The 14,465-nt window shown below is 54.9% G+C and overlaps 2 protein-coding genes across 2 annotated transcripts in view; both read right to left on the bottom strand.

Annotated features, from left to right (window-relative positions):
• CASKIN2 (CASK interacting protein 2) overlaps nucleotides 1-14,465 on the bottom strand; it is a 648,645-nt gene that overhangs the window by 550,448 nt on the left and 83,732 nt on the right. The window lies entirely within an intron of this gene.
• Nucleotides 6,352-12,700, bottom strand: FOXJ1 (forkhead box J1). Its single transcript, XM_030962121.1, has 3 exons — nucleotides 12,570-12,700; nucleotides 11,283-11,838; nucleotides 6,352-8,620 (listed from the first exon to the last, which is right to left on the bottom strand). The coding sequence occupies exons 2-3, from the start codon at nucleotides 11,778-11,780 to the stop codon at nucleotides 7,820-7,822; spliced, it is 1,299 nt and encodes a 432-aa protein (XP_030817981.1). The 5' UTR covers nucleotides 11,781-11,838; nucleotides 12,570-12,700; the 3' UTR covers nucleotides 6,352-7,819.

The following is a 14,465-nucleotide window of genomic DNA, read 5'->3' as shown; positions in this document are numbered from 1 at the left end:
GGTACAGGCAGGGTATGGGATGTGTGCAGGGGCAGGGTATGGGATGTGTACAGGCAGGGTATGGGATGGGCACAGGCAGGGTATGGGATGGGTACAGGTAGGGTATGGGATGTGTGCAGGCAGCTATGGGATGGGCACAGGCAGGGTATGGGATGTGTGCAGGCAGGGTATGGGATGTGTGCAGGCAGGGTATGGGATGGGCACGGGCAGGGTATGGGATGGGAACAGGCAGGGTATGGGATGGGCATGGGCAGGGTATGGGATGGGCACAGGCAGGGTATGGGATGGGCACAGGCAGGGTATGGGATGGGCACAGGCACGTTCCCTTGGCTGTTACATGCCCATGAACTTGAAGAGATGAGACAGGAACCAAATCCTGCACAGGACTTTGCCTCCCTGGTAACACCTGAGCCCTTCTGACTTCACTTTGATCCTGACCTGGTCCAGAGCTCTGCACTGTGCCCCAGGGATGTGCACTGCTCCCAGAAAACCAGGTCCATTTGGGCTTCAGCAGCTTCCCAGCCATTCCTGTGTGGCCCTGAGCAGGACCATGCCAGTGCTGCTGCTCCAGGGAAGGATGTGGCATGGATGGAATCGCCCTGACACAGAGCCTAGCAGGGAAATCCCTCAAGAGCCCTCCCTGCTCCTTGCAGGAGGGAGCTCAAGGCAATCAGCCCCTCCAAGGCTGGCCCCAGAAGCCCCTCCAAGCTTTCAACTCTCACAGACCTAAGCTGTGCTCTCCTTCCCTCTGGCTTTATTTGCAGAGGGAATTAAGGTCCTGCTGGGAAAACCTCCCCTGTGCTCTGATAACTGCCTGCAGAGCCAGCTCTAAATGGCTTTTTGTAAATGAAAGCCCAGGATTAACGAGGTTCCCCTCGTCACTGTTTACTCAGTGCTCTGCCAGAGTGAGGGGAGCAGGACAGAGACCCCTGCTCTGGGCAAGCCCCTGGGGCCACCAAGGAGCTGGGACACACTGGGGACTAGCAAGGTGCCACCCAGCACCTGGCAGAGCCACCCAGCACCTGGCAGAGCCTCCCTGGAGATTCCCAGGGGGTTTGGGATGGGTGGGATGTGTGTGCACGTAGCAGGAGCCTTGGCCTGGGACAGGGCATCTCCAGGGCACCGAGTTTTGTGAGCTGGGGCCAGCCTGGGGGATGATGCTCATTTTCTTCCTCTGCCACGTTGCTGGGGAAGGAAGGGGGGTGTTTGCCATGCGGGTTGGTGCTGGGCACACATCCCCCATGTGACAGGAATGGGGAGGCCGTGCAGGGCTGCAGCAGGAATCCACTCAGGGATGGCAAAGAGCTGCCTCTGAGGCCCTGGGCTCTGCTGAGGGGTGCAGGTCCAATGAGCCCCGTGCAGAGGGGACTCTCCTCAGTCATCCCTGTCTGCCTGAAGCAGGACAAGGGGGTCCTGCCTCTATCTGCTGCACTCCCAGGGGCTGGAGCCACCACAGCCACCCTGCACAGCTCCGACCTTTGGATGTTTGCACATTCCTGCCTGTTAATGTGTCTCGTAACCAAAAGCTGCCAGGATGGAGCATTACTCCTCCCAGCACTTGCCAGGCTGCTCCCTCCCATTCCCCAGCTGAGAATTGGCACTGACCCCATACTGGGAGGGAGCATGGGCTCCCCAAAGGAGCAAAACCTGATGCCTTTGGTAGGAGTGAAGACACCAGTGAGCCCCAAATGCTCCCAGAGCTCTTGGGGCAGGCACAGTCACCTCTCCCAACCAGGCATGGGGAAAAGGAGCAACGTTTCGGAGCACAGCAGTGCTTCCCTCGGCTGCCAGGCTGGCACATTGCCCACCAGCACGGTGCCAGGCCAAATTCTTTGCAATTTCTAGGTCAACACCCGCCTCTCGTAATGCTCTGAGCCCTCCTGCTGCCTGTGCCAGCCTCCAGCCCAGTGGTCCCTGTGCACAGGACAGGAACATCCCCAAGGATCCATTCAGCTGCAGCTCATCCTGGCTGACCTCATCTGTAAGCCCCCAATATTTGTCCCTCATTGCTCTGAACTGGCCCATTCCCCAAATGCTTGGCTCTGCAGCACCCACAGGAGAGCTGTGTCCAGGCAGTGCACAGCCTGCAGCCTGCCCCTGCTTCCTCCCTTTCTGAGGGGTGTAAGACCCATCCCAAGGACACAGGCACCAAAGGAGTGTGCTTGCTTTGGATTTCTAAAGCCATTTTCTCACTGTCATGATGGCAGTGAAAAAAACCCCCACAATCTCAAGACATGGGACGGTCCTAACACTCCAAACCTGGAAATAAATCACCTGGAAAAACAGCCTTTGTAAAGAAATCCCCGTGGCCCCGGCACTTGTTTGCAAACCGGCCAAGTTTCGACCTTGGCATGACGTGGCTCCCCAAAGAAGGAGGCGATGCTGGCACGGCTCCGGCAGCTCAGCCCCTCCACCGGGGGCTGGCTGTGTCCCCCCATGCCCACAGGGACCCCTTTGCAAGCATCAGCCGGGCTGGAGGAGCAGGAGCCCTGCAGGGCTGCAGCCCCCTACCCTGGCGTGCATCAGTGGGGCGCTGGGGCTGAGGATGAGGAGGAGGAGGAAGGGGCAGCCGAGCATGTCCATGTGCCGGCTCTTACGCAGGGGCTGTTGCATTGTGGCTGCCGGCACTCCCCCCCTCCCCTGCGCAGGGCAAGCCCCGGCCTGCCGGGACATTGTGCCAGCCGGGAACAGCCACTGGCAACAGCCACTGACCCGTCCTGGGGCGCCCTGGGGGCACAGAGGGACACGGGCACCCGAGGGGACTTCTGCTGGATGGGCTCCCCCTGCCAGAGGGTGCTGAGCCCCACACACTGCACAAGGGCAGGGCTGAAATAGCTGCAGACCTGAGAGAGAATCAGGTTCTGAGTCACGTCAGCCCTGCCTCAGTTTCCCCATCAGGGTTCTGAGAGTGATCCTGGCTGTGTGAGTGCCCCAGGTGCAAGGTCACTGCTGGAAGAGCAGGGCAGGGGCTTTGCCCCCCTCTCTGTTCTCAAAGCCAGCTCACCCAGCACTCCTGCAGCCCCCACAGAGGCGCTCACATCCAGCCTGGTCCCTCCCAGCAGAGCCATCCGAGCTGTGGGGCTCAGCACAGCCTGTCTGCAGTTTGCTGGGGCACCTCCAGAACATCAGGTATAAAACACTACAAAATCAGCATCACAGGGCAGGGAGTCCCTGAGCCGTCCCCAGGCACTGCTGTGAGTGAGTGCCAGGCTGCCCTGATGCCTCCCATCCCATCCCATCCCATCCCCACCAGGGAGCTGCTGTCCCAAGCAGATCTCCCTGTCCGAGTGTGGTTCCCAAGGGGTTTCCCATCCATGTGAACTCCCGGGTGCATGTTTGGGAACCTGGTTTTTCCCAAACTTTAGAGGTTTGTTCATTGCTATGCAAGGCGAGTCTATTCCCTACCCTCCTCCATCCTGTTTCCCCCTTCTCCCCCCTCACCACTCCAACCATCCCAGCCCAGGATGTTAAAATGGGCTGAATTTTTTTACGATGAGAGGGGAAAAAAATTTTTAGAAATCTGGGGATGAAGAGAGAACCCATGAGCTGTGACCTCCTCCAAATTCAAGGCACCAAATCCACACAAGGAAAACAAAAGGCAGCGAGATTAGCATTTCCAAACAGAGCAGAGATGGCCCCAATCTTTGAGCTGTTTATTCTAGGGTTGATTTTCAATATTTAGGATGATTAGCAAGTGAAAGCCGGCTGTTGCCAGAATGGCTCCATGCCAGCCCCACACTCAATGGAGGGAAAAGAAAGACACGGCAAGAAAGGGAGAGAAAAGAAGGGCTTATGTGTATATTTTTTCTCCCTCTGTGAACGCGAGATTGGTTTGAGGTGTCAATGTTTGCCCATCAGGGAGGGATGATGGATGAGGGGATGGCTGGGGAAATAGCAGAAATAAATAATAAAGGAATCATTGCCATGTGCTTAATAACTAGCTGGGGAAGGACCTCACTAGGACAGTGAGCTGAGCTTGCAGAGAGTTTTTGGAGCTGGGTTCTTCCCAGACCCCCTTTGCTGGGTGCTGGTGGATGCCCCAAACCGCAGCCAGCTCTGGAGTGCTCTGGTTCATTGCTTGCAGCAGGGGGACACTCCCAGCGCAGGGTCCCCTGTTGGGGAAGATGGAACAGGAAAGCCTTACAAATATGATTGCCTGGCAAAAGATTTTGAGAATATAGAAACTATAAGTGAGATTGAAATGAAAGCAAGCTTTGAGATACCTCAGTTACTGAACAACTGGAAAACAATGGTGTGACCGGACTGAAGGTGATCCCCTTTTGATGGAACAACACCCTCTGCTTGCAGACAGCTCCAAGGGTCAGAGCAGACCCTGCTGGCTTGGCAGAAGGGGCCCAAAGAGGAGTTTTTAGGGTTTAAAATGTAACACAGTATGGTAATGTAGTGATTCTTATAGGCTGTATGTAAATGCTATAGGATTTGTATCTTGTACTAGATTGGCTGGTGAAAATTAGAATATTCAACACAGAAGGAGATTTATTGTATTGTAAGGAGAACGTCACTCTCTTACCCTTTTACTCTCTTACCCTTTTACGCTCTTACCTTTTTTACTCCATTATGCTCTTACTCTCTCACCCTCTCATCCTCTCTCCCCCTCTCTTCTCTCAGCCTGCTCTGAGCTGTGGCTGGCAGCTCCCATTGCAATAAACCCCAAGTTCCAGTCCTGGCCTCAGAGATCTCTCATCTCCATCCATCCCCACCGTCCCACAGTCCCCAGCCCATCCCTGCCCCTGTGCCGGCGAATCGCGGCGCTGGAGCAGCCCCAGCCCCGGCTCAGCCCCGCTGCCGCCGGCAAGCCCGGGCAGGTCCCGGCTGCCGGGTCCCGAGCTCGCTGCTGGCACCGAGCACAGCCGCGCTTTGTGCCCCGCGCCCCTGCCAGGCGATGCCACCACCCCGAGCACCCCCGGCTCCTGCACCCCCCAGTTGCCGCTCAGAAAACACCAGCAAACGCCTCCCCCTCCGAGCTATCTCACCCAAAGAAAGGAAAATTCACGTCCAAGTCGGTTTGGTTGCTTTCAGCTGCTGAACAAAACGGGGTTGTTTCAGGCCTCGCCTGGTGCCTCCTTTATATTCACCCTTTCTCACTTTAAACCCCTCGGCTGGCTCGGGCAGGCTGGAATATTTTTTCCTGGCAAGGTTGTTTTTTTAAGTCCCCTGGCAGGGTGGGGATACTGGAGGCTTCTCTTTTGCAGGGGCTTTGAAAACAGTATTACGTGTTTGTGCCTGGCAAAACAAATTGCAGAAGTGGTCTGAGGGGCAGGGAAGTGCCAGCTTTTTGCAGCCCTGAAGTGCCACCAGTACTGGGGAAGGAAGAAGGGAGCAGCTCTTCCAACAAGGAGCTGAGAGGAGAAGCCAGGGCAAGGAATTCCTTAATGCCTTCTGGTATTCATGGCCCCCAATACCCCAAAGCTGAAAGGAAAGCCCAGATCTGCCTCTAAATTCCCCCCTCCTCAGACACATCAAAGCTGTTCCCCCACCTTTTCCCGAGGTCAGCATCCTGCCTTCACAGCACAAAGCACACACAGACCAAGGCAAGAGTCTGTCCTGAGCCCAGGCCTTATTTTGGGTGGAGATTGGCTGGATTGGGAGCAGCTGTGGCAGCTCTGGGATTGGCTGCTGGGGGTGCCTTGTGCTGAGGGATCCAGGAGATCCCTGGGGTGCTCCTCATGTGCTCCCCAGGAGAAGGAGGCTGTGTCCTCAGGGCAAGAGGGTTGGCACATGCAGGAGTGGGTGCCCCAAAGCTGGAGCAGCCCCAGACAGGCTCTGGAGGGGGATCTCTGTGCACCTCCTCTCCCCTGTGCAGCTCCTCTCCCCACCTTGCACCCAAAAGGGCTCTGAAGCCACTTGGGCATCCTGGAGCATCTACAGGTCCAGGTGGAGACACAGCACAAGCAGAGGGATCTGCCAGCCCCAGGAGCTCCCTGCAGGGCCAGGGAAGGTTATTCCCAGGGCTGGAGCAGCTCCCAGGGCCCAGGACACCAGGCACAGCCAACATTGTGTCACACAGGTGGTGGGTAACCATTGTCTCACTGAGGTTGGTTTGTGCCTCAGTTTCCCCACAGGGAATTTGCACAGTTGTGCAAGTGGGTGAGAGCTCCTGTGTGCTGGGACTGGGTTTACAAACAGAGCTGGGCTGGGGAAAGGAAACAAGGAGGCAAAAGGGTTTTTTTTTCTTCTCAATTTTTTTTCTTTATTATTATTTTTTTAAATTTGTAAATAACTTTGCATGAAAAAAAGTTAAATTGCACAAGTATCTCTGTAGTTCTCCAACATAATCCCCAAAGCAGGAAAACAGAAGAAAAACAGCAAGTTAAAAGAAACACTGTCAATACAAACAACTACACAGACCCCAAAGCCCCTCCCAAGTGCTTTTGCAACCAAAACAGAATCTAAATACAATCTTCAATTTCTTTTGCCAAGTCTAAGACACACCACTAAAATTCCAGCTTCTACTTGCTCCTACCTAAAGGCTGCTCTACCTCTCACAGCCTACAGCAAAGCAGAGGCAAACAATCTGGTTCTTGAGAGCTTCAAGTCAAGTTTCAGCAGAGTTTGGCTCTGCTCCTGAAATATTTCCGAGTTACCTTGCACCGACCCCGCCACGCTCTCGCTGCACACCGAGCCAAAGGGCCAAAGCTCCTCTTTGTGTGGATCCCAAGGTCCCTTCTGGCTGGATGGGACTTCATTCCCACTGCTGTCCCCTGTTGCATGCAGAGTCTTTGGCCTGAGCTCCTGGATGGAGCCTGGATGTGGATTTCTCTCCTCCTCAGCCCCAGCTGGGAGCGTTCAGTGGCTCCATCACCACCAGCTGAGGACCAGCCGTGGGGTTTTCCTCGCACTCAGAGCCTGATGGAAGAGCTGGAGAAGTGAAGAGCAACAGTCTCGGACCAAAAAAGCAGAGAGGGGCTATGTCAGTGGGTGAGAGAGAGGGTTCATGGTGCTCCAGACCCTTTGGCAACTGCAGCAAGGGTTTTGGGTAGAAAAAATACAAAAGCTGGTTTTGGGAGCATCCCCGTCCCTGCTGCTCCTCTCCTGCCAGGGCCAGTTCCTGGATTCTTCACAAAACCTGTTGGTGCAGGAGTCCTCCCTTGTGTGGTCTTGTTTTACAGAACAGTGAGCACAAAACCTTTAAACAGTGAAAATATAAAACAACTCTCAAACTGCATTTCCAGTCTTCCCCTCCCCCCTTAAGAAATTCTAGTGCTAAAAAATATAGATTTCTTTGAATATATAATATATAATAGATTATATAAAAACATCTAAAGAGGCACACTTGCTGAGTTTATAAACCTTTTCTTCTTCCCTAGGCACAAATCAGCTGGGATGTTGAACTTGGAGAATCCAGAAGGGACCTGTATTTTCTTACCAGCTAATTATCACACTGTACCTACCAACTGCACTGAGACAGAAAAAGGAAAGACAGAGAGAAACAAAGAGGTGTGGAAATTGCACTTTAGTCAATCAAACCCTAAGCCACCAGGAATCTCATGTCTTAGATGGGATTTCGCAGGTAATTTTAGCCCTGATGGAAAAGAACCCATCATAATTCACATTTCTTTTTTTAAAGTAAAATGTAAAAAAATAAGTAGTGTTGACTTTCTTCTCTTGAGAAAACTAGAGACTTCTGAGGTGTCCTTTGGAGACACAGCAGGCAGTTCCTGGGGTGGTAGGTTCTTTTCCCTGGTGTTTCTGGGAATAACCTTACAATGAAGCTGGTAAAAGCCACCTCTAGGTGGGCATCTCTAGGAAATCTTGTCCCTTGTAAGTCCCAGCCTGGGGAGAGCATCCTACAAAAGCCTTACAAGAGGCGTGCCAGGCTGCTCAGGTTGATGACATCTGCCAGCAAAGAGGCATCGATGTCTTCAAACACCTGGTCGATGTTGACACAGTTGGAGAGGTAATCGTTTGTCCCTTCATCCCAGGGATGCTCCAAGAAAGTGGTGGCCATGAGGGTTTCATTAAAGTCCAGGCTGTACTGGCTGGATTCAGTGACAGCTTGTTCCTGCCCCTGGGGACACTCCACGTACTGCCCTTGTCCTGTCCAGTCCAGGTCGCATGTGACGGGGTTGACGGAAGGTGGGAGCTCCATATCCACCAGAGTGGAGAAATCTCCATTGAGGTTGGTGTTAAAGACAGTTTCCCAGTCAAAGACACCTTTCAGGGAGCCCAGCTCAGTCTGCTCCTCCTGGGTCATCAGGGCTGAGCTGGGGAGCCGGGCCGCCTTGGCCGTGGGCAGGGGCGAGGGCTGCTTGCGCTTCTGCCCCGCTTTGGTACCCACGGGGCTCCAGCTCTGGCTGCTGGTGCTTTCCTCAAACTCTTTGAGCAGCTGCTGCGATGCCACGTTGGCCTCCAGGAGGTTGTTGGAGCTGCAGGAGGAGGAGGCTGGGCTGCCAACGTGCCGTGCCTCTGTCTGGACTCTGCCAGAGAAGGCCGGGTGGATCTGCACCGGGGACATCCTCCGCTTCTTGTAGGTGCCGTACTTGAGCCGGTTGGCATAGTAGGGGTCCAGCTTCCAAAATCCACCTTTCCCCGGCTCGTCTTTCTCTCGAGGCACCTTGATGAAGGACTTGTTCAAGGACAGGTTGTGCCTGATGGAGTTCTGCAGCCAAAAGAGAAAGAAACCAAGGCTTGAATGCTTGTTCTGCTGTGGGACCTACCTGTGTGGGGAGGCTGGTGGAGGTTGTCAGCAAGGCCCTTTGGGAAAACAAAGCAGAACTGGCAACACCCAGGCATCCAAGGCTACATGCCCAGCAGAAAGTCCCTCAAACCCCTAAGTTTTCCCCCCCGAGCCTCCAGCACGTTTTCCTGCCTCCCGTCTCATCCAGCCAAAGGCAGCAGGAGCCAAGGGGTTCAAGCTAGTACTTGCCACCCAATGGGAAGCTTTTGGGCAGCTCTCCTTGGCTGGAAACTGGGGCCGTGGGGCCTTGAATCATGCAGAGCACTGGGAGCAACTGGCTTGAATTGCTCCAGGCATGGAGCTAGGCTGGAGGAGGTTGGAACCTCCTGTGTGCCAGGGAGGAAGAGGTGGGTCTCTACACCCATGTGGCCATGGCCCCTTTACAAGGGGCAACACATGGCAGCTCTGTAGGGGGGATGGCAATCAGGGCCCTGCTGGCATCCCCCAGTTCCACTGTGCCTATTGTTAGTGTTGAGAGGAAAATACGTGGACAAAACATAGGCACCATGCCTTCCCCCAGCCAGGCTGGCACAAATCAGACGGGAGAACACGGAGAGACACGTGCGCTGTTCCACCCTGCGTGTCCCCAGAGGTGCCTCCTGGCCCAGGGAAGCTCAGTGTGAAATCACTGCATCTTCATCAGCCACTGCTCAAATAAGCTGAGGGGAAAAAAAAGGGGGGGTAGGGGGGAAGAAAAGGAGGAGTTTCTGCTCCCGTCGAGCTGTTCTGAAACCCTGAATGTGCCTGGAGTGATGTGAATAATCAGAAAGGAAACTCAGTTATTGGGCAAATAACCCAGCATTGGACTCCACAAAGCCAGGACTGTACTAAGAGATTGGATATGGTAGAGGTGTTTTTTTTTTTTTTAATGTTGCCTGGATATCTTTATGCTTATTCATCCATAATCCGTAGTGCCGAATAGGAAAAACAAGGCTCAATTGCTTAGAGCTGTTGAAAAACATGCACACACACACTCACACACACACAACAAAACCCTCCTCTGGGCTGGAGCTCCTTGGGTTTGTTGGCTCCTCTCCAAAGCACTCAGCTCCCACAGGAATATATCCATCTCCCCCCCAGACTACGGGTGGCATGACCTTTCCAGGCTGTCTTCACATACGGGAATCGGGATAGGGGATGAGAACACAGCCTCGACAAGAAAGAAAAGGAAAAAAAAGAAAAGAAAGGAAGGGGGAAAAAAGTGAAAAGAAACAAAAGATTAAAAAAAAAAAGGGAAGAAAAAAAAGAGGAGAAGAAAGAAGAAGCAAGAACACAGATATTCCCCCACACAATCCAGGCTGTGGTAACTCCAAGTTTACTGTGTAATGAAATTTTACAAGGTTCAGAGACTTGAAAGCTGAATTCTCTGCTGCCCATCTCTCCTCCCCATCCCAAACTTTGCTCAGCCCAGGCTGAATTATTACTCAGCCAGTCAACATATTTATCATTCTTGCCTGCAACGGTCCAGGGTACCCCCTGCATCTCTGCAGAGAGGGATTGAAAACCTTCTTTCTTTTTTTAATGAACACATTTAATTAAAAACGTTGTGAATGCCCAGCCATGAAGTGTGCAGAAGAAAGTCAACTCGTTGGCACCCAGCTCCTGCTTCCAAATCACTTTCATAGGTCCCCTGAGTGTAAGAGGGGGACCAAGATGGCCCAGGAGGGGGACTAGGAAAGGTTCCCTTCCCCATGATGGCCTTCAAAAGCCACTGGAGACCCACCTGCCTGGAGGGAAGGTGGGCAATGCCTGGGCTTTGCAGTGGGGTTCTCCAGCTCTGCTTGGATGGGCACTGCCATCAGGATTAGTGACACACTGCAGATTTGGGATGGGAATAACCCCAGAGGAGGGATGACCCCCCCCAGGGCCCTCCAGCTCTGCCATATCCTAGAAAACCTCACGTGCCAGAGGTATCCTCGTGTGACAGAGGAGGGCAGTGAGCCAGGGTGGCTGGGAAAAGCCCCTGGGCTTCAGGCTGTCCCCAAAGCTTGTGAGCCTGGGGGCTGTCCCCTCCCCACTGGGGACATGCTCATGCTAGCTGGGGACAGCAGCCCAAATTAACCCCTCCTGGGCTTCCCTCTGCAGCTCTCACCAGCTCATCCCAGTGATGGAGTCTCCTTGGCCTGTCCCTGGGGCCAGGAGCTCAGTACTCTGCCCTGCTTAGAAAGCAGCAGCATTTCTGCTCAGAACCTCCCCAGTGGGATCTCGTCCAACAAGTGGCATCTCCATCCCTCTCCCATGTTCAGCACCCAGGGACACTCGACCTGGCACCCCCTCCATGTGTGCTCAACCCTGAGGGCCTCAGGGCCCCATGAGAACTCCAGGAATGGAGGCACTGAGAGGCCTTTGCCCTGAAGCCAAGAGGACTCTCAGGTGCCAGGAGCCCAACAAGCACCTCCCTGCTCCCAAAACGGTCCTGGCCTCTCCCCCAGCATGGCTCCTTCCCTCTGCCACCCCTGTGGCTGTGGCATTTGTGCCCAGCCAAGTTCTTTCCCATTCCAGCCCTTCCCACTGGAGGCTGGGGTCACTCTTTTCCCTGTGGGATCCAGCAGCCCTGCAGGATCCCAGGCTCCACATCCCCTACCTGCCAGGTGGGATCAGCGTGTCGGAAGTAGCAGAAGTTGTCAGTAATCCACTTGTAGATGGCAGAGAGGGTGATTTTGGGTTTATTGCTGGCTTCCATGGCCATGCAGATGAGGGTGGCGTACGAGTAGGGTGGCTTGACGTGAGGGTTGGTCTTGTAGTCGATGTCCCCGGCCAGATGAGGGGGCACAGCCAGGTCGTGGTGCGTGCTGGAGGAGGTGGAGGAGGAGACGGGCGTGCAGGGGGTGTGGCGTGTGCCCTTGCAGGCCGGGTCAGCGGCCAGGGGCGAGCACGGCGACTCGAAATCAACCAGGCTGAACAGACTCTCACTCATGGTGTAACAGTCCTGCGGGTCTGAGCCAGAGTATAACTGAGGCAGGCCAGTCTGGGCCACTGTGAAGTCCCTCAGCCACATGAGGTCGGGCAGGCTGTCATCCAGGTCTTCCTCCACGCCTTTCAATTTGCCCTTGGCTTTCAGTGCTTGGCCTGGCCACGCCATGCCTCCCTCGGTGCTTCCCAGGCTGCACGTGAACGGGAGGGAAGGGATGGGGCAGGTCCTGCAATAACAACAGGGACAGGGTTGAGGTTCCCCAAGGTGCAGTCTCTCTCTGCCAGCCAGGCAGGGTCACCCCTGGGTGCTCCTGGAGCTGCTGGGTGAGACCCATCCTTGGTGTGCTGTGCAGGGGACCTGCAATGCCTGCCCTGAGGGGCTTTAGCATCCTTCAGCCTCGGGGAAATTCCCTCAAACTCCTCCACCTCAGTGTCACCCACTGACCTGCTGCCCAGCAAGCCCTTGGCTGAACAAATAATTAAAAAAAAAAAAACAACAGAAAAAACCTCAAACAACCAAAACCCAGCCCTGCCATCCCACAAAGTGAGGTTGTTTCTTGGGAACACACATGTCTGGATACCTGGCACTCACAGGACTGACTCTCAGCATTCCCCACCAGGACAAAATACTTTAAAGTTTCCCCCTCTTGCAACCTCTCTCGGTTTGATGCTAATTCTGCTTTTACTTCCCGTGGTACCCAGAAACAACTCAGGGGTGGGTTGGGGGAACTGGTGGTGTCCCACCCCAAGCACACCCTAAGTCAGAGCGAGCAGGCAGCTTCAGACTTTGGGGAGTCCTGCGTCGAGGACGTGAATTTTAACCCGAAATCCCGAGTGGTTGGGCCAGGAGGGAGCGCCGGGAGGGCGCACAGCCAGAGCCGCTCCCCCGCTCACACCCACCGCCCCGAACGGCGGCTTCGGCCGCGCTGCCCTTCCCGCTCCCGCCGCATCCCCTTACCCCGTCCCAGTGTCGGTGTCGCCCCCCGACAGGCAAAGTTCAGGACACAGTAAGAAGCTTCTGGAAAAACGGGAGACGAGAGGGGAAAAACACCAAAAAAAAAACCAAAAAAAAAGAAAAAATAAAAGGAGGGGGGAGTAAGAAAACAAAAGGGGAAAGAGAGGCCCGGTGGGTGCCGGGGCTGCCCGTGCCGGCCGCCTGCGGGGTGCCCGGGCCGGGCCGTGCCCGCCGAGCCGCCGTGAGCCGCGGCCGCCCCGGCGCGGGGTTAAGTAGCGGCTCCGGGAGGCTTCGCGCGTTGCCATGGCGACGCCACGCCCCGTAAACATCCTCCGGGCACGCCATTGGCCCGCGCGTTGCCATGGGGACGGGGGCGGGAGCCAGGGATGCCGCGGGACCCCGCAGCCCCGGCCGGAAAGATGGGGAGGCTCTGGGGGACTCTGGGGTGACCTTATCGCGGCTTTTCCGTTCTGAAGGGAGCCGTGACAAGGCTGGGGAGAGCCCGAAGGGATGGGGAGGCTCTGGGGGACTCTGGGGTGACCTTATCGCGGCTTTTCCAACACGTGAAGGGAGCCATGACAAGGCTGGGGAGAGCCCGAAGGGATGGGAGGCTCTGGGGGACTCTGGGGTGACCTTATCGCGGCTTTCTTGCACCTGAAGGGAACCGTGACAAGACTGGAGAGCACCGAGCTCAGCCCCGAGAGATGGGGATGCTCTGGCGTGACCTTATCACGGCTTTTTCACACCTGAAGGGAGCTGTGAAAAGGCTGGAGAGGGACTTAGGGTGACAGGAAAAAGGAGAATGGCTTCAAACCGAAAGAGAGTAGGTTTAGGTTGGATTATAGGACAAAATTATTGTGAGGGTGGTGGAACAGGTTGCTCAGAGAAGCTGTGGATGGAATTGTTCAAGGCCAGGTTGGATGGAGCTTGGAGCAGCCTGGGCTGGTGGAAGGTGTCCTTGCCTGTGGTGTGGGGGGATTGGAGCTGGATGGTCTTTGATGCCTGTTCCAACCCAAACCACTTGTGGTTATATGCAAACCTGTGTCCTGCTCTTCCAGAGGCAACCCCAGGCCTTTTCCTCCTACCTGTGCCCCCATCCTCTTTCTTGCTCCTGATGCACCCACAGCAGTGAGGGCAAAGCCAAAGCAGGGCTGGCAGAATCCAAAAGTGAAGGATGGACTCTGCCTTCATTTAATTTTAAAAATTACAGCCACAGGCTTCTCTAAGGAATCCCTGCCCCCTAAATGCTGTTCTGAGAGCTTTAACAGGGGCCAGGGAAGGATCTCTTTGAAGGATCTGACCATCTGCAAAGCCATTCCCCCCCAGCTTGTTCAGTCATGGGTGGGACTCGATTATCTCAGAGGCCTTTCCCAATCCGATTGATTCTGATTTTGACTCTGATTCAGCTGCAAGTTGCTTCCCCCACCATCATCAGCCCCTTCTACTAAGCCCAAATTACAACCCCCCCTTACAGTCCTCCTCACCTTCAAGCCTTCAGCTCCCAGCACACATTTTCTTCCCCACCACTGGAGGATTTCTCTTTCATGAGCTCCCAGCTCTTTGTTGCTCCTCTTCTCCCCCAGGAAAAGTTCCCTCTGGGTGTCCCCATCCATCCCAGCACTGACAGGGCCCACCCACACCACACAGCAGGGAGATGCCTCTACCCCAGGCCAGACTCTTCCTGCAGAGGTTTAGTTTGCATTTGCCCTTCCTCCATCCTGGCAGGATTTAGGATAGTTGGGAATGCAGGTTGGGAAGTGTTTTAGGACGTTTGGATCAGCTGGGCTATTTTGGAGGAGGTATCTGGGTGACAGGTGAGTGGGCGCTCCCAGCCAAAAAGGGTTTTTACTCACCAAGTCCCCCAAACCCCGACTGCCCTCACCCTGACCCCACAAAATC

This window comes from Camarhynchus parvulus, chromosome 18 (genome assembly GCF_901933205.1).
Source record: "Camarhynchus parvulus chromosome 18, STF_HiC, whole genome shotgun sequence".
NCBI classification, from domain to species: Eukaryota; Metazoa; Chordata; class Aves; order Passeriformes; family Thraupidae; genus Camarhynchus; species Camarhynchus parvulus.
Note: the sequence above shows the minus strand (reverse complement) of the source record. Positions and strands in the feature narration are given on the sequence as shown.

Coding starts and splice junctions, on each gene's coding strand:
- FOXJ1 (XM_030962121.1), bottom strand. CDS start 11,780: ATGGCGTGGCCAGGCCAAGCACTGAAAGCCAAGGGCAAATTGAAAGGC. Junction 8,621..11,282: donor ACGCTGATCCCACCTGGCAG/GTAGGGGATGTG, acceptor TTTTGGCTGCAG/AACTCCATCAGGCACAACCT.